This window comes from Argentina silus (genome assembly GCF_951799395.1).
Source record: "Argentina silus genome assembly, chromosome: 2".
Taxonomy (NCBI): domain Eukaryota; kingdom Metazoa; phylum Chordata; class Actinopteri; order Argentiniformes; family Argentinidae; genus Argentina; species Argentina silus.
This window is the reverse complement of record NC_139656.1, coordinates 26,584,891-26,603,754: the sequence shown is the minus strand read 5'-3', so window position 1 is coordinate 26,603,754 and position 18,864 is coordinate 26,584,891. Positions and strand designations below refer to the sequence as shown.

The following is an 18,864-nucleotide window of genomic DNA, read 5'->3' as shown; positions in this document are numbered from 1 at the left end:
GGTAGTGCATAAAAGGAGCAAAGTTTGGGCGAAATTGTATAAGGAAATTGTTTGGCAAACGGCAGGGAGGGTAATTGTCTAGAATATTTTCAAACACACCGAGATTACCCTGGCTTGCTTCCGTGCTGCTATCCATGGTTTTCATTTGAGTACACTGGGTCTTATGACTGCACTGTGAGACATGATGGAGGCATAACACAAAGTGTGTCTGTCCCTAATGAGCCAAGTGTTCATATTTTGATGTACATATCTATACAAGAAATAGGCCTACAGCTGGCACACATGCATTGCATGTTGTTAAGAGCAAACCAGCTGAGCAGTGAGCCGAAGGAATATCTCCACAAGAGCGTCCATCTTGGGACGTCTTGTGACGTTTTTTGTTTACCAGTACTGCACAGCAGAAAGCTGCTATACTCATACTAACGGAAGTCTCTTATATCATACTGATCAGTCAACAGTCGACCGCTTTTGAAATACCTAAATTACTCGTACATTTTTCCTGCACAGCAATTCTGAATTTTATTCTGACCTACTTTTCCGTTTCAAAGACATTTATCAATGGCCTTCAACCAGAGCTCTGTGATCAGCTTTTAGACTATGGGGCTGTGAGGGTTAGCGACCGAGAAACATCAAAGGAACAAAAACACTCTCCTTTTATGAGAAGTGAAATTACACCGTGGCCCCTCCTCTATACATTATTCAATAGTTATAAGGCATATCGGCAGACTTTTACCCCTTCATCAACTCTGTTTTTGAACTTTCTGCATGGCATTGCACCGGCAAGCCCATTACCCTGACTCAGTGAATACACATTATCTTTCCTTTCACTGTATTTCTGGAAAGATGTACCATGATTTATGATCGTACTCACTGAACTGAAATTTGATCACTCCAGCTAAAAAAAGTAACTTCCACACCTAGGGTTAAGACACCGTCATATTTTAGCCCTAACCACCAGATATTTTAGCGCTGATTTTAAATACAAGCACAAATCAAGGTGATTTATCAATGCAAATGGACTGCTTGGCTCAGAGAGAATCCTACTGTAGAGCTGTCTGATCTATACATTGTGCCAAATCCTCTCTTTCTCCATCCGTCATCCCTTTTCCTCTCCATCAACATTTGATTCCCTTAGATATGCTCTTTTTAACCTCTATCCAGATCCCTGTCTCTCTTTCCTCCTACACTCTGCTCCCCCTCTCTCTCCATCCTCCTGTCTTGTCTACTCATAGGTGGTGAAGTGTGGTGTTGCAGGGTGGGTCGAAGTGATTGATGGGAGTTATGCACTATAGGTCATAAGGGTATGCAAATATTGACACAGGCCGTAGAGTTCACAAGGCTAAAATGCACAGATAACACCTGCCTCCAAACTGTGACACCCACAAGACTAACCAGCAACATTGGCTCAAACTACGCTATCAAATTCCCCCTATAAGAGGAACAAGTAGGATTTAGAAAGGCTTACATCGTGAACTATGACCTTTTATGGGAGCAGAGAGGGGTTCGGGTTTTTTCTATTAGAAAACAAAATATGGTGAATCTTGGTTGAGTGAGCAAATGTCTGTTGGTTGAACAAACATAGCTTATATCCCAGCCTCTAAACAAAATAAAGTAGGAGATGAGAAGTACAAGAGAGAGAGGAAAGGTGGGGAACTCGTTTGTGACCTCAAGCTGAAACAATGACATCCTTTATGCATATCCTCATATCTGAAAATGACTAGAATTAATTTCTGTGGAATATGTCATGTCACATGATCTATATGTACTTTATTGTAGCTATTCTAGTTTGTAGTCCAAATGCAGTCCAGCGTTGTCGATACAATGTGAACTATGTTATATTTGTGTGGATGATGAGAGTGCCAACTAAGCCTGATTAAGATTAGCTTCGCGATTTGTTTGTGCATTATGATGACTCATCATCGACAGGTGGCGTCCATATTTCTGTCATTGATGATTTAGTTTGACAGTAAGAAAATGTAATGAATATTGGAAGCAATATAGTAGCATGTTGTCCTGTTTTGTGTTTTTGTTATGTCTGTTGTATGAACCTTTCAAATTACTAAGATTTTGAATGAATAGGTTTACATGTACTTTTTGTAAGTTATGAAAATGCTGCTATTTGATAAGTAAAATATACAAAAATATTTTAGTTGAAAAGATGTCTGGTCTGTTGATTAGAAACATGCTCTTAAAGACAGGAGCATTAAACGAGGTGTATAGAATACTATACAGTATTGATAAGATAGTAACAGTAATAATAGACTCTATAGTACAACCTGTGCCAAACTAGACCTCTGCAGCTTCTGAAATTGTAGATGTGCGATCAAATGTTAGATATCAATAACTTGTTTAGAAGTGCTGATGAAGTGCCAATCAAACATGTCTTTTAAGTTAAGAAAAGATAATCAAATACATTAAGAAAACAAAGGACAAAAAACTATTTTGTGCATTGTTTTACCCCATAGCTACATAGAGTAAGAGCTAAAGATTGTGATTTTTATGGATCCATGTTGTTTTACACTCCATGCATCCCCTGTGTGTTCGTTTGACCTGTGGCTTAAGCACTGCTGTTTTTTCACAAATGTCTCTATAGGCCAGCATGGACTAAGCATAACATGTTATAAGCATTCATAACATAGCCATTAACGATCAAAAAAATGTGTTTTGTGGAGTTAGGTGTTATCTTTTTGCACGTCTTCTATTGCATGGTATCAAAGTGAATTATGGAGGAAAAAATTAACAGAAAAAAAGCGAGTTGTCTCGCAACATTCAAAGACATAATGTTGCATGCAGTCAGTTGTAGAGCAAAGTTAAGTTAATTCGCCTCATATTTAAAACGTTTTTTCTTGTCGTAAGTTGGGAGGGAGCCCATTATCGTCATGTTGGCCCAAAACAACACGTTAGATCAAATTCTCATTTGTCCACCTCTCTTTATATTATCACAGACAAGGTTTTGTTTTTTAGGTACAGTGAGGAGTATTACAAATGTGAAACAAGCAAACGTGAAAATGTTATTCAGTACATTGGCTCCTTGTGTTTTGCTTTATAGAATACCAGGCATGCATTTTTTAAGATCAGGTTGAACCTCACAAAACCTGCGTAATATTTTTTAAAGATTTTTTATACCACAGCTTGAAAGCCCAGATCTAATCTATGAATGTACTCCCATTTGATCATTTTTTTCTGTTGAATGTTATCAGTCTTTTAATGTGAATTCAGGGCTGGAATGTCAAATACATGTAGAGTTAACATATATGTCAATAACCAATTTCAGCTATAGTCAGGTAGGCCGGACATGGCCATAATCCATACCCAGATATGTTTTAACAACTTCGGATTCGCTGTCAACATTATCCTGTTTGTTTGGTGTTGCATAAATGCACTTTACTGATCAATGGGTCATATCTTTTTACAAATGACATCTCCTATTAGTGGATGTGAAACAAAGCAAACCATGTTAACTTTCAGCTGCTTTTGTCATTCTTTGCTGTTGCTCTGATGTTATTGTTTGTTTATTTTTTTTCTTAACTGTTTGGGTCTCTCATGAATGATGGGAATGGTATGTGTATCAGAATTTTGTGGAAAAAGTGGCACCTGTGTCCTCACTCCATGACCTCTCCTTCACATTCCCTTTAGCAGAGGTTTGTGTCAATCACTCTGAGTGAATCACTCTTGAACATGTGCAGGTGCTGGAGTCACTGAGGGAATTTAGAGTGGAACTGTTCCATCTTGTCATGCTGCATTCTGCTGTCTTGAAATATCGGTATAGAGAGGGCAAGATTTTTTTTTTTTATTCAACAATTTGGCATTGAAGCACTGTAAACCTCATACCATGTATCTGTGCTTTATCAGAGAGCTTGTGCTTGTTACATTACAGAATGCAATCCCAAGGTCTCGCTGATATAATTTTCAGATCTGAGACAAATACAGCACCAGCAAAATTAGACAACTTGTAGAGTCCTGTTCAACTTAAAATCGCATAATTTAATGGCATGCATTATATCTGACTTTGTCATCCCTCTGCCATGCAGTGCTACTAACCCTAACACTGCTCATACTCCTCCACAACCCCTCCACTACTGAGTACCAAACAAAAACAATACCATTCCAAACATTTTTGTTTTTGTTTGCTTTTCTCCAAATGTAATCTGGACATTCATCGAACCCCTCGGAAACCCCTCCATAATTATCCGACACAGGACTGGATTTAGACAGTACAGGCTGGCTAAGGCTGCTTGTCCCTCTTTACCTCTTCTACTCAACTCTCTCCATCTTTTTCAGCCTACATGATATTACGGTGTACGTGCCGTAGTGTTGGGCACCTGTCACTGTATTCACCCTTTGAATGGATAAAGATATTCTGAGCCTATTCCTCTGAATAGTGGGAGAAATACAGGATTTTTACCAACGAACCATGAGGCCATCTCTTATCTTTGGCATTTGACCCTCCCATGAACTAAGTTGACCTTTTTCACACACTCATCTGCCTGTTTGGATATTTTACCCTAGGTTTATCACCAAATCCTGCAGACACAACAACTGTATTTAATTTGACTGTTTGTTTGTTTGATTTTCTTGTCATCCAGATACTTTTGCAGGGTTGAAAGCTAACAAAAATGTAGACTGAAAAAAGCATGACAATACCCTGCAAACTTCTTCACGCCATTTTAATTATTTGTCTGGGTTAGGTTTTTGATTTTGTAAACCTTTGTTTTTCCATCAAAAAATGGACTGACAGCATAAGAACTAAAACTACGATGAACTTTGTTGATTGGAAAAATGTGTCCATGTTAAAGACACTGTAGTGTCTCTATGTTGAAACAGGGAAGATACTGTACCATTTGAAAGTCCACAGTTTGTACTGCTCTTAGGGATTATTTAACTTCTGATTTAAGCATTTGGATGCCTTTTAAAATGACACAGTCCTCTCAATCTAAAAGAGGAGGATAAAGCTGTCTCATTTTGTGCCCCTTCAGTAAAAAGTGGGTGAAAGCTTTTTATTACTATATTTGCCATTAAGAGTGCCAAATGCAATCCCTACTGAGCCAAAAGAGCTAGCCTACATACTGATGATGTTGGAGTACTGGAATGGTCCCCTTCCCATTTACCCCCAGATACCTACAGTAATTGTTTGACCTTTTGACTTAATGTAACACTACTGTTATGCTGACAGTCTATTTACTGCTTTCCTCAGTGAAACATCTCAGAAGCAGTTCCTTTTTTTAACAATACACTGTTGATAAACAGCAACTATGGAGAGGGAATGAAAGAATTTTAAAAGTGTCATTTTTGTGAAGTTATTTTTTAATTATCAGTTTCTGAACATCATTCATTAATAGATTTAAGGGTAATGACTATTTAATGTAACTGTAGTATTGTGTTTGTAAAAAAAAATCAGTGAGTTGTGTTTTATGACTCGTGGACTACCAGTGAAGTCAGCATTTCAGTGTTAATATATTGAATTGTTTTTTAAAGATTATTTTTGCGACGGCAACAGCAACAAAGAGTCATTATAAATGTTCATTTTAGCATCACTTGTCTTCTGTTCCTTTATTCTCTTCCACCTCCCTCTACTCTGTCTCATTTGAGTAAAAGGTCTTGAGTTTACATAATTTGCAAGCAAACATACACACCAAATCCGAATCCCAGCACAGACAGTCCATGAACAATAAATAGGACAGCACTCTCCAAATCATATAATTCATTTTGCTTATTGTGCATGCTCTATGAGAGGCCTGAGTGCTTCCCTATTCATTGCTCAGGATCTTGAGATTTAAACCTAAATGTCTAAACGTAGCAAATTAGTGGTACTGTAAGCATGTGGTTGGGAAGTTCCAGTGTTCTGTACCTGAACCTGTGAGTTCCGACTGGTTAATAGAACCTGCTGAAGTGACCTTCATAAGAAATGCCCACAATCCCTCTCATCTCTTCTTATGTACTGGCATTCCTGAGCCATCCAGTGCACAATCATTCCTACACCATGTGACATCCTCCATTACCAAGGAGCTGTAATACCAGAACACAGGATGCGCACCCAGTCTCAACAGCTGAGAAAGATAGAATATGTCGATCTGAAATATGACAGTTGAATACAGTCTAGACCTATACCATGAAAACACTGCAATGCATCCACAGTATCATGTGTATGGTTTCTCAAAGTTAGCGCATATAGTCAGAGGGACATTGGCCACTCAGGTGACTTTGTATAACTTGTGTTTCATCCAGTACAAATACAGTTATGGTTTTCCCTAAGTAAATTAAGCATTTGATTAGGAGGTTATTGGAAAGTCATCATTGAATTCAATCTCATAAAACTCAAAAACAGATGCTACAACAGATGGGTTCACTGTGTGTGAAGCTAGCAAATAGCTGGCAAAACTACAGCAATAACTAACAACAACAGCAATAACTAACTGAGTGGATACATACAACAATAATTTAATCTACATGTGCAAGACCTTGGAAAAGGATTGCCAAGGTCATCTGTGCTTTGGGTTTTATGTGAACAAAGTCTTGCCAGCTTGAACTCTTATGCTCAAACCCACAATGTTAAAGCAAAATAGGAAATGTTTGGCACCAAACGTTTTAAGACATTTCAGGCAAACACCAGCATTGTGTCTCATCGTGCTCTTTCGAAGCACATTTTATTCCAACTGTGGGAGAAGGTAGCGGTGGCTTGAATGATAAAATCATGTTGTCAAGGTAACAGGTTGTACTGAGAACTGCAAATATGTCACACTGGGGATGCTCCTGGAAGGATTGAACCTGTAGCCTCGGTAGCTCTAAGCAACTCAAGATCTGCAATGCACCCCCAACAGGACAACTGGGTAAGTGCGAGTGTGATAATCTTGATTCAATAAATCAAAAATATTTTAAAGCTATAAGGTTACTCAGGTAATCCCTGCTGCAATGATTCATAGGGAGTCTCCTTTCACATACCAAATCACAGCAGCCAAATTCCTGGCACTGTGACTTATGATGAATGTGAAATAGAGGTGGAGACTACTGCAGAATCAAGAGGCACCCCTTAACATGGCTCCTGATGTAACCATGGAAACCTCTATTTCATGGTTGGAGTGATTCTTGCTGGAGTGAGATTTGAAGAGTAGATATCTCTCTCACTCTGTGGAGCCCTTGTCTTACATTATTGGGTCTTTATTCACCAATGATATTCCATTCTATTAACTACAGTGCAGATCCATATATGGAAATACCACCATACTTAATCTCTTAAATAATCCACCCAGAGTAGAACTGTAAAATGCTATCTAACATGAAGGCAGTGATGAGTCTACTCAGACAGCAAATACCTCCCTGGTATGTGTGTGTGTGTGTGTGTGTGTGTGTGTGTGTGTGTGTGTGTGTGTGTGTGTGTGTGTGTGTGTGTGTGTGTGTGTGTGTGTGTGTGTAAAACACAATTTCAGTGGCAGACCACACAGACTGCTGTACTACAAAGATCTGACTGATCACACTGATAGTCCATGCCTCGTTTGCAATCTACTCCAGTGCAGTAGGAGGCAGCATTTGTTAGCGACCTAAATATTGGAATAATGTTTAGAAGAAGAAAGTTAAAATCAGGAGAATCATCTCTAGAAATGCTTCTCTTTTATGTTCTCTAAACGCTCAACGACTAATATGACAACGTTAACGCTTATTGTCGCAACAACGGTTAAGAGTGAGTTGGGAGATAATGACTTCAGGTACTAGATAGCTAGCCTCACAGCTTGTTTAGATATGGAACCCCCGTGCAATATTTCGAAGAATCTGGAAGGATACATCGTGAAAGATGTAAACTGGTTTCTTTCTCTTTTTTTTTCTATCTCTTGTCCTATATATTTCCTCCAGACATAGCCTATGTTGATCACAATCACTAAATCCATGTAGGATGCTGGGAGCTTTTAAGTAGCCTAGCTAGCTAGCTAGCTAGCTACTACACGTTACCAAATAGGATGCTAGTAAGAGGATACATAGCATCCTCTTTTATGCTCCTCTCCTCTCCTCTCCTCTCCTCACTAGACATGCTATGTATAACGATAGCTGTATCTGACAATGGGTATTTCTATGTCTAGGCTCCACCTACGGTTTACTACATTCCAGATTTCATAACAGAAGATGAGGAGACCTATCTTTTACAACAGGTAAGTGAATGACAGCCTGTGAACGGGGTGACAGGATGACTAACTTTACGCATATCAAGGGCCGGTTTCACAGACAAGGTTTAAGCCTAGTCCTGGACTAATTCACACTTTCAATGGCAAATTGCCACTGAGGATGCTTTTTCGTCTAGGACTAGGCTTAAACCATGTCTGTGAAACCAGCCTCAAGTGTTTGGCTTAAGTGGGCTATTACTAAGAATTACATCAATATTTATGAATACTGAAATGATATTGTTTCATCTACCAAATGACAATGTTGTGTTTGTTGTGGCTACCCTTCCCCTCTTCATCCCCGCATTGTTGCAGGTGTATAAGGCACCAAAAACAAAATGGACCCAACTATCTTGCAGAAGGCTCCAGAACTGGGGTGTGTAACATTAGTGAAATGTAATGAACAGTGTGGGAAATCAAATTGTAGCTGAATGACAACGGTATCTGATTGCTTATTTGATCTAGGTGGGTTACCTCGTCCGAAAGGGATGCTAGCAGAAAAACTTCCTGACTGGCTGCTGGAGTACTGCGAGAGAATCTCTGCTCTTGACGCATTTGCTGGGAAGGTTGCCAACCATGTACTGGTGAATGAGTACAAGCAGGGAGAGGGGATAATGGTACTGCCAACAACATCATTTCCATTTATTCATATGAAAATCAAAATGTTGAGATTCCTTCTAAAAAGAGCCCAAGGCTCCCACCCCCAAAGTGTTCATGTTGTTGTACAGTACGGTACCGCTTCGGTAAGCCTTTTCTGCATTGTATCGATTTTGTATTATGACTCACACTCCTTCAAGAGGTAGATGAGTGGGTTGCTGAACTAACCCTTCACCCTCTGTCACAGCCTCATGAAGACGGGCCCCTCTACCACCCCACTGTGACCACCATCAGCCTGGGCTCACACACACTGCTGGACTTCTACAGACCCGTCAGTGCCCAGGAGGTGTGCATTAACACAAACATGCATTTCTACCCATGCTAACAAAATGGTTACCGTTTAAGTTAACTTCAGTATCAAGTAGGTGCCAGGTTGAAAGTATCAAACTTGTGACACACTATCTTCATAAGTTCAACTAGCTTGATTCTGTAAGATTCTGATGAGAGAGAGATACATACATACATACATACATACATACATACATACATACATACAAAATAGCCATGTAAATGTTATGTCTCACTCACTATGCCCCCAGCCAGAGGTCCCACAGACAGAGGAGAGCCGCTACGTCCTGTCTCTGCTGGTTAGACCACGGAGCCTCCTCATCCTACAGGATGACATGTACCAGCACCTCCTCCATGGCATCCAGGACTCGGCCCAGGACACACTCACTGACAGGGTGGCCAACCTGCCCACCGCTGGGGCCTTGCCAGGGGACACACTGACCCGAGGCACCAGGGTGTCCCTCACCATACGCCATGTGCCCAAAGTCATGAGGGCCAACCTGCTCCTTGGGAGGAAATGACAGAGAAAGAGACTTTTGAAAACATGGGCTTCTGTACAAAATAATACAGAATTACTTAATTACTTCATGTTATTCAACTGACTTGATGATGGCTTTATTGATTGCCTGGATCTTCTCTGAAAGTATGAATTGTACACAAGTGCTCAAGTGCAATTTGTAATTAATTTGTTTTTTTGTGTGATAACTTAATATGATCTTAAAATGAATCGAGGTAGGTGTTATCCATGAGGCTTCATGTGATGTGGCCCATTTTTTTGTCTTAAAATGAATGATTCCTCAGTGTCCCACCTCAGGAATCTCAACATTACCATGATGGCTATAAGGATACTGTAGTAGTTAGAGTTATCACTTGTATCACTTACAGTATGTACTCAAACTGTCAATAAAGTGCCGTTTTCAATTCACTTTGCACACTGCACAGCTATTTTCAACTCTCATGTCTCACGTCAATAATCATTTGCCTTTTTCTCCACCCACACCATCAAACTGCAGTGTGGGAAACTACTCTGAAATGTAGTCAACTAAGCTGCAAGCTATTCCTCTTTGAAATTAAACTACTGCTAATGACCTCTCAAATGAATGACACTACACTACAGACACTACCCAAGTAGCTCACTACTTTACTTATACTAGAAAGTAATTAATACTAATCTGGATTTAAATGTCATGCAGCAAACAACTAATGTGACTCGAAGTAGCAGATAAGTCAGGAGTCAAAATGCCCCATTTATATGCAACAATGACTGTGAAAGAAAATGCACTGCAGTGTGAAATCATGAGGAATTAAGCCATTTTTATTCAAGAAACTCAATGGAATTAAATGAAAATTTAGTGATGTAGTTCTCTTCCACAGCCTTTTGTATATAGGTTGTCTGTTTCACCCTACTTTATGATAAGTAAAATACTGAGTTACATGGTTTTGGTATTCTTATAATTCTGGTGTGGCCAAGAGCGTCAAGTTCGAGGAGGACAACCAGCGGGTTTGATTGACAGTGTCAGTGGGAGGTGTGTTTACAGAACTGCATTTTTTACAGTCTAGCTCAGGTCAGCCTCAGTAGAGCAACTTCACCAAGTCTGGTAAGTAGCTAATTTCCGAACATTCCTTATTTAATCGATGGAGTTAGCCAGCTATAGCGTAAGTGTATGCTAACATTAACTTCTTAGCAGTAACATTAGCTTTGCTGTCAGTATTACTATTCCAAGCAAACATGCTAATTTAGCTTCGCTAGCTAGCAGCAGCTTCCTGACTCGGGGTAGCTGGTTAGCTCGTAAATAGCTGGTTTGCAACTTTTGGCAAAGAAAGCCCGTAAAATGTTAAATAGGAATATTATTCCAACCCCATGGCCTGAATTCCTTTTTGTTTTACAAGATGTGCACGACACTACTACTAGTCACTCATAATTGCTTCCGTCGCTCGTTGTGCTGACTATACATTCTGGACGTCCAACGTTGGCTAATTAGCCATCTATGTCAGCTATTTTTCGTAAATAGCTATTAATTATTGGCAAACCTGCGATAAAAACTACCAACATAAATGATACAGAGAAGAGGGTGATTATATATTGATTTTGGGGCAGGGCAGCTTCCTTGTTAACTTACTAATGATCCGGAGGGCGTATCCAACCTGCAGGTCGTAGCATGAAATATTTGCGTGGGCGTCTCCCATTTATGTCAACTCTGACTATTGTTATACAGGAACAGCATTTTTCCAAGCTTTACATTTTCTTATTATATGCAAATAATTGGTGTTCTTTCTCAACCATAATCTGGGGCCGAGGTCTTGGTTAAACGCCAATGTAGAGTCTAGGGCTATTTAATATACATTTCCCTTCATCCACAGTTTAACACATCCAATTTAACCGATCAAAGATGTTTTTGGCCAAAAGACTGATCGGTGGTATCATCGATGTTGTGAGGTAAGGACCAGTGTTGTGGACTCTTGATTGGACTGTATTTATATTCACCACAAACAAAAGCATCTGAGGTCTCTCACTGTTGCCTAGAACATCTATTACTATGTGAATGCATTGTTAAGAGGAAGGAATGCTGCTACCCAACGTCAAACCGGTTCTTATCTTGCCTCTTCTGCAGCAATATTGATCCAGCCCAGTTTGTGCCCTCTGACCCTGTGAGTGACAGCTCTCTCTCTTTTAATAATTATCAGGAAATAATTTGAGTTATATTTTTTTGCTTGCTATCTGTCTATATTGATCATCTGGATATTAACTAGAAATGGTATGATGTTTTTGATAATTGACAGGGTAACCAAACTAAATATCCTATAAAATCCTAAAAAAATATTCTGCAGCCCCCACCACGAAGGCCACTTGCGTATGCAGAGCAGAATGAGAGTGATGAAGAGAGACAGTTTCGCAAAGTCTTCCAGCAGTTGGCAGGAGATGTGAGTACATACTCGTACTGTAATATGTCCCTACCACTACCTCCCCACAACATTCCTTTGCTCCCTTTTCACAAACAAGTAATCAGTCCCCCAATATCCACTTTCTGCCTCGATGACAGAATTATTTAACTGAAGCTGATTCGTCCCTTAGGACATGGAGGTGAGCGCCAATGAGCTGATGAACATCCTGAACAGAATCATTGGAAAACGTAAGACATGCTTCTATCAGTGTTTGTGTATGTGTGGCTATGTGTATGTGGCTGTTTGTCTTGGTGACTCAGGAAGGGCACGGCACATTGACTGACTGCTTTTGAACCTTAGATGCGGACCTGAAGACAGATGGGTTCAGCATCGAATCCTGCAGGAGTATGGTGGCAGTCATGGATGTATCCTTCCTATCATGATCTACTGTGTTAGTGGTGTGGTGTGGTACCAGTGTGCTGAAAATTACTTTTGTATTATGGTATATAATCTCGTCCCCCTTGTTGGACCTTTCTATAGTTGTGAACTGTGGTGTGAGGCTCTCTAGAAGTACAGTATGAGGTTTTGGGTCATCCTTAACTATGTGCAGAGTGACAGCACTGGGAAGCTGGGATTCCATGAGTTCAAACACCTCTGGAACAATATCAAGAAATGGCAGGCGAGTTACTTTTCCACCAGTGCCCAAGGGAAAATGTAATTTTAGAATGCCTAATTTATTGCCACTTAGGATGATGACATTAAACCATTGACTTTAAATGTTTTCTGTTAGGGCGTGTATAAGACGTATGACGCTGATGGCTCCGGGCTCATTGGTGCAGATGAGCTGCCCAACGCTTTCAGGGCTGCAGGTAAGAGCTAATACCATGTTAGAACATAACAATTGAAAATATTCAACAGGTATTTTAAACGTGCTTTGAATATGATTTAAATCAGAATTTGAATACATTCAAGCAAATTGGTGTTTGAGTGAGCTGTACTGTGTTCATATGAAAGAAATCATATAATAGAAACATTCCAGCTTTTCATCTGTTGTCTGTTATCGACACAGGCTTCCCCCTCAATGACCAGTTGTTCCAGATGATCATCCGCAGATACAGCGATGAGTGTGGGAACATGGATTTTGACAACTACATTGGCTGTCTTGTCAGACTGGATGCTATGTGCCGTAAGTTTCAGAGTTCCTCCTCTTAAGGTCATAATGTTAATGGATGTCATTGATGCTGTATTATATACATGCAAACACAGAGTCTGGAAATCAGATCACACATTATTTACAGCCCTGTTTCAGCTGCTATGTACCCAGTATTTACCAAGAAACTGTGGCAACTGTTGGAATTATGTTTGTTAAATTGTAAAGAATGGATTGCCTATTCCTACGTTTTTTTTCTTCCGTCTCAACTGGAAGGAAAGTTGGACAGCATCACCTTTATTCACTGCAACACCACTCTTATAATGTTTCTTCTGATTCAGGTGCCTTCAAAACCTTAGACAAGGATGACAACGGGACCATCAAGGTCAACATTCAAGAGGTAAACTTGCCACAGCTGCACCAGTTACAGATTGTTTTACAATGGTCTTGTTCATAGTTTGTTTTAAGTAATAATGTCTAGATAGACATAATTCAGCAGGAACAGTCAGTGGTAAAACCCCATCACTGTATAGGATTGACGAACAAAACTCTCTTTTCCCTGCAGTGGCTTCAGTTGACCATGTACTCCTGAGCACAGTGCCTCTATGCACTTACAAAACATGTCTATCTACTCTACGCTGAGCTTTGGACCATTCCCAGGACTCCCTATGTCAGTCAACCAGTTCCCTGTGTATGCAGGTTTCCCTTATTTCCAATCTAAGCAATTATGTGAACGAGACATTATTCCCTCAGCTTGCAATAGTGAAACAAAAGGGGTGTTTTAGACTAATGTTGGAAATCCCTGAATCATAAACCTGCACACACAGAGAGCCTCTTTGGGGTAACATCGAACACCTCTGGTTCACGTAATGCCAATGCTGGTCTTGCACACGATAGCCCTCTGCCTGTTTAACTTTGAATTTGAGATGCCTACTATTGGACACAACACCTCACCAATAGCTTTCAAATGGTAATCATTTGACAATCATTCTTCACCAGTTCTGAACTATAACTGTATTACCTATGATGCATTCACATACAATAATGCCAGCACAGTGTTAGTTTTTCTCGTGTCTAACAACAACAAAATATAGATGTTTGTGCCATAGCTGCATGAAGCGAACAGATGCCATTTAATTAGGATTTGAAGAATGGGTTATTGTTGCCATAGTCATTGAACTGTTCGTGTCTTTGAAATGCCCAGTGTCATTTTGTATGGAATTAAAGTTATCTTAACACTAATATCATGTATGCTGTTATTCCAACACCCTAATGATCTTCTATCAATCATGTTGTAAGTACTTTGTGTCCCAAGTGCTGAGAAAGTTCGCTTGATGCATTTAATTAAAATGCTAATTCGATGTTGCTGGGATGACAATCTTCTCAGATATGCAAACAGTTGTTGCCAGACAGTTGTTGAATCCCAGTGGCCTTGCTTGCACAACTACTAAGTTCCTTGATTATGATGATGGCATGCTAATTACTTGCAAAACTTTTACAACGCAACGGTTTTGCTCATCAGCCACTCCAAAGAGATTCCCGTTCTTTTGTGTACTTTACTTTATCATTGAACGTATGATTTGAACAGCGCCCGGGCTGCACACTGTGGTTACTCTGGGTACTGCTCCCCGAGGCCCGGGCTGAAGAGAAAAAGGAACCACCGTCATTGAATTTGCGTAGCTAGCGTCGAGACGTCCGACTGTGCCTAGCTAGCTAGTCAGCTACGAAGTTTCTGGACTCGTCTCAGAGAGATAACGCAACCTTTATTGATCGGAAAGGTAAATTCACTCTGCACAATCATATTTTTAAGGTTGAGACAATGGTCGTAGTATTTATTTGTCCCTTTGAAGGATTGAAGATACGATAGCTACGTGAACAAATGTTACAATTTTGCAGATCCTTCCAATGACTGTAGACGTGACTGGAAAGCTAACGTTAGCTAGCTAGCTCACGTTGTCATTATGTACGAATAAACATACGCCCAAACCTGCATACGAAACCGTATGATTGTTTTTACTCACGACATTGCACTTTTTAAAAGTGAAAATGTCTGTGTTACAAAAGCCTGTGGAGATGTCTTCGGCTACATGGAATACTACAGCATGTCTTTGTTAGTTAGCTAGCGCTGACGTTAACTAGCGGCTAGTCAATCATTTTTCTCTAGTGGTTGGTTTACTAGCTGGCGTACCTGCTCTAGTCAGTAAGCCAAGGTAAATTGGCTCTCAGCTGACTGCACAGGCTGATGACGACTGATCGAGTAAAGAGTAAAGATGAGTGTTGGAGGATGCTACAGACCCAGGAGCTCATCTCCCAGAGCTGCGCGCTAGGCGTGCATGCATGCTTAATATGCAATGATGTATTCGGTACCAAATTGATTTCAATTAGCTAATGAGTAGAGCCGTGCATGCTTGTTCCTGGGCGTGCTGTGCTTATGAACTTATGTTCGCGCCTGAAACGTCTCACTCGCCGTACGCTTACATCCACCTGCTCATTTCCCCCATCATGTCCTTGCAAACTGTCAATTGCCTACACGATACACATTTTCAAATTATATTTGAGATAATACAAATTGGTTTCAGTCTGTCAAACATATGTAATCTTATTTTGATGTATTTGATAGCGTAGATCCTCTAAAGTGTGTATGTAAATTATTGCACTGTATACTTGGCTATGGTGATTACAATATTTCTGACAGAACTTCCAGCCCCCAGGAGGCAGAAGCAGACTGTAACCAGAGAAAGGTGTAGTGAGTGGAAGATGTCTACCCCATACCTTTTCAACCAAGACAGTGTCACACGCTTCAAAAAGAGAAAAGCCCGCTTCACCTTCAGTGAGGTCCATATCCTTTTGGATGAAGTCAGGAAGAACCGCCATATTGTTGTTGGTATGTACCTATGCCACGTAGCCCTCTGTGCCATACTGACACTTGCTCTGTTATGCCTTGCACTAAGATCCATCCCTATTTGTATGTCAAGATCAGATATTATTGGACAGGGGTAACCAAACAAAACAAGCATTATTATCCGATCTTGATCTGGTCTGCGAAACCACCTCCAGAGGTGGATGAGGATGCCTTTGGCCTCGTTTGTTGCAGCCAAATTTAAACACATTGGGTACACAGAATGGTAACCAAAGCCTTGTCACATCAGCTATATTTGGATTTGGCTTGTGACTGGCTGTAACATGAAACACTATCAAAATATGATTAAATGCAGACACAGGAGACATGGCATGCATTTAAATGCCAGGTGTAGATGCCAGGTCCCCAGATCTGAGATGTTGCCGAACCCCAGGTATAAATGGGGTTATTGATGATTAAAGTAAAACATTTTTACTATCCACTTTTCAACCTCGTCACTGTTTAGTTGTCATTCTAGGCTCATGCAAGTTTTATAATGTCAGAATTGAGCCAAGTAGAGCGAAAACAAATTGAATTTGTTTATGATATCCAGTGTGCCACTTGTGGTATTGGATGTATTATTGCCACCTGAACCAGGCAGTTTCTCAGCAGTCATGTTTGTCTCTGATTCCCACAGGCAAGTTTAACCGCGGCGTGCCAACGGACATAAAGAAGCGCAAGTGGGCGGAGATCACCGCACGTGTGAATGAGATTGGCGAGTGCCAGCGTGAGGTCATCGAGATCATCAAGAAGTGGTCCGACCTCAAGTGTGACACTAAGCGGAAGGTGGCGGCCATGCGGTCTGGGGTGCCGGCCTACAAGGGGGTCCAGCGGCTGTCACGAGACCTCAGCCCCACAGAGAACATTGTGCACCAGATCCTGGAGCTGGACAACAAGCGAGGGCAGCCGCCCGGTGAGGCTTATCGCCCGCTGGGAGACGACGATGACGGGCCGGATGAGGAGGAGGAGGAAGAAGAGGAGGAGGAGGACATGGTTGGAATCCATGGCTCCCCCAATGGAGGGATGGACATGGCCTCAATGCCACCACCGCCCCCACATTCCATGGGCATGCCCATGTCCGTTCCCATGGGGATGCCTATACCTGGCCCTGGACAAATGCCCCCGCTCCCGTCGCAACACAAAGATGACCATTCAATGCCAAACTATGGTGGCGCATCTCGTGAGTTCTTTGAAGTGCTTTGAAATGGACAACTCTGGCTTGAAAGAAATATAACGTCAGTTGTAATAAATCTTTATTTGTCCGGTCTTACGTTGATATTTGTATCTACTTGTTGCAGGAGATTCGTCACAGCCCTCTTATGAAATGCAGTATGAAATACCCACTACTGAAGGTAAGGACATCAAAAAAGTTTTTGTAAGTAACTAACTCGATGTGAAAGTGTGAAGGACATAATATACACAAAGTGACCACTACCTCCTCTTTCTTAGACACTGAACCCCAATTTGTAGCCTCGGACGACGACCATGGGGACGACCTGCTCCCTCCTGTTCAGCAGTCGTCCAGCCTCACAGAGAATCACCAGGGAAGCGGCAGTGTTCATCGCCCTTCCATGGCCACCCACCACTCGCCCTCTCCATCCTCCTCTGGTCCTCCCCCTCCGGTGAGCCAGCACGCTCAGAATGCACGGGACAGTATGCTGCAGAGCGCCTCTCTGAGTGTGCAGGAGCAGCACGCCACCAACGTGCTGATGGAGACGGTGTCGCGCTCCCTGGAGCTTCTGTCCGAGTCGGTGCAGCAGCTGGCCGAGACGCAGCAGGAGTTTGTGCGTGAGTCGCTGCAGCTCCAGAGGGAGACTGTGAACGTGCTCAGAGACTTTGCCAGCGGAGCCCTGAACCTCATGCACGACAAGCTCAACGGACGGCCGGCGCTATAGCAACAGAGGGGGATCAGGCTGAAGTGACGGCGTAATAGGCAGCCGAAGTCAAGATGGCGCCTGGTATCAGAGGTCCCCTTCAGGACAAATGCATTTAGTGATGTGAATTAAGATTCTCAATGCTTTGATCGAAAATGTCCCCAAGTATAACAAACGATTTAATTGACCGTTGTCTCTACAACAACATATTTGAAAATTGTAACTTATAGTTACATTGCTTCCTTAATCACTAATTGTGTTTGTCATAATCAGGCCAAATCTGATCAGTTTACATCAGATACCAGGCACTATCTTGACTTGTCACCTCCAAAGACTTCTGCCCCCCCCCCCCCCGTGGTGCTGGACTTCTATAATCCTTTACACTGGGCACAAGATTGATGCTGGGTCGAGTACTTCACTTTAGGTATTTCCAGGGGTTTGTGTTCTGAATTACTGTATTCGTAGGAGTCATCTTCCTGTCACCCTAACCAGTCCAAATAATGAACTGTCACATAGCCTTCCACGTAGGAAAATGAAGTTGGGGTTTACTGTTTCTAGAAAGATTCCCGACTTAGGCTTGCAAAACGTATGCTTCTATTTGTTTCATCTGATGTCAGATGGTTAATGGGGTGTAGTTTGGGACAGAGCTGCTTAAATTTTAAGGCACACTTTGCCAACATTTTAAGTGAGTTTTTTTGTTTGTTCTTTAAGTGGCCTGTTGTATGATGTGAAAATATGATAAGCCTGTTTCTGACAGATGATACTCCATTTGTTGAGGTGTGCATAATTTATTGATGATATCTATGGAATGATTTCAATATGTTCTCCCTTTTTTATTCAAAAATACATTTTAAATTAACTTGTATTTACTGTCCCTGTGTACTAATGTAAGGAGATTTCGGAGATGGTGTTGTACATGTAAATAAATTAGATTGATTACCTTTGGGGATTTAGGTCCTATTCTTG

At 41.2% G+C, this 18,864-nt stretch overlaps 3 protein-coding genes across 4 annotated transcripts; all 3 read left to right on the top strand.

The window, feature by feature from the left end:
* Nucleotides 1-7,562: 7,562 nt before the first annotated feature.
* On the top strand, nt 7,563-10,044 carry alkbh6 (alkB homolog 6). Its single transcript, XM_083665418.1, has 6 exons — nt 7,563-7,788; nt 8,070-8,138; nt 8,463-8,523; nt 8,613-8,764; nt 8,992-9,090; nt 9,344-10,044. The coding sequence occupies exons 1-6, from the start codon at nt 7,735-7,737 to the stop codon at nt 9,611-9,613; spliced, it is 705 nt and encodes a 234-aa protein (XP_083521544.1). The 5' UTR covers nt 7,563-7,734; the 3' UTR covers nt 9,614-10,044.
* A 569-nt stretch (nt 10,045-10,613) lies between these two features.
* Nucleotides 10,614-14,367, top strand: capns1a (calpain, small subunit 1 a). The gene is made up of 11 exons (XM_083687882.1): nt 10,614-10,690; nt 11,454-11,529; nt 11,705-11,741; nt 11,922-12,014; nt 12,166-12,223; nt 12,336-12,400; nt 12,586-12,654; nt 12,766-12,844; nt 13,045-13,161; nt 13,467-13,525; nt 13,691-14,367. The coding sequence occupies exons 2-11, from the start codon at nt 11,483-11,485 to the stop codon at nt 13,715-13,717; spliced, it is 651 nt and encodes a 216-aa protein (XP_083544008.1). The 5' UTR covers nt 10,614-10,690; nt 11,454-11,482; the 3' UTR covers nt 13,718-14,367.
* A 451-nt stretch (nt 14,368-14,818) lies between these two features.
* LOC310800950 (uncharacterized protein) lies at nt 14,819-18,847 on the top strand. 2 transcript variants are annotated; one of them, XM_083664846.1, is made up of 5 exons: nt 14,819-14,903; nt 15,821-16,009; nt 16,662-17,204; nt 17,323-17,376; nt 17,474-18,847. In XM_083664846.1, exons 2-5 carry the CDS (start codon nt 15,883-15,885, stop codon nt 17,917-17,919), a joined length of 1,170 nt encoding a protein of 389 aa, XP_083520972.1. In that variant the 5' UTR covers nt 14,819-14,903; nt 15,821-15,882; the 3' UTR covers nt 17,920-18,847. The 2 variants fall into 2 exon arrangements, with proteins under 2 accessions (XP_083520972.1, XP_083520971.1); XM_083664845.1 differs by lacking the exon at nt 14,819-14,903 and having other exon boundaries at nt 15,315-16,009.
* Nucleotides 18,848-18,864: the final 17 nt, after the last annotated feature.

What these genes read in the sequence shown, in the direction of transcription:
- capns1a (XM_083687882.1), top strand. Translation starts at nt 11,483, where the DNA reads ATGTTTTTGGCCAAAAGACTGATCGGTGGTATCATCGATGTTGTGAG. An exon ending in AGTTTGTGCCCTCTGACCCT is followed by an intron (nt 11,742 to 11,921) that starts GTGAGTGACAGC and finishes AATATTCTGCAG; the next exon opens with CCCCCACCACGAAGGCCACT. An exon ending in TCAAGGTCAACATTCAAGAG is followed by an intron (nt 13,526 to 13,690) that starts GTAAACTTGCCA and finishes TTTTCCCTGCAG; the next exon opens with TGGCTTCAGTTGACCATGTA.
- alkbh6 (XM_083665418.1), top strand. Translation starts at nt 7,735, where the DNA reads ATGGAACCCCCGTGCAATATTTCGAAGAATCTGGAAGGATACATCGTG. An exon ending in AAGGATACATCGTGAAAGAT is followed by an intron (nt 7,789 to 8,069) that starts GTAAACTGGTTT and finishes TTCTATGTCTAG; the next exon opens with GCTCCACCTACGGTTTACTA. An exon ending in CAGAAGGCTCCAGAACTGGG is followed by an intron (nt 8,524 to 8,612) that starts GTGTGTAACATT and finishes TATTTGATCTAG; the next exon opens with GTGGGTTACCTCGTCCGAAA.
- LOC310800950 (XM_083664845.1), top strand. Translation starts at nt 15,796, where the DNA reads ATGGTGATTACAATATTTCTGACAGAACTTCCAGCCCCCAGGAGGCAG. An exon ending in AAACTATGGTGGCGCATCTC is followed by an intron (nt 17,205 to 17,322) that starts GTGAGTTCTTTG and finishes TACTTGTTGCAG; the next exon opens with GAGATTCGTCACAGCCCTCT. An exon ending in TGAAATACCCACTACTGAAG is followed by an intron (nt 17,377 to 17,473) that starts GTAAGGACATCA and finishes CCTCTTTCTTAG; the next exon opens with ACACTGAACCCCAATTTGTA.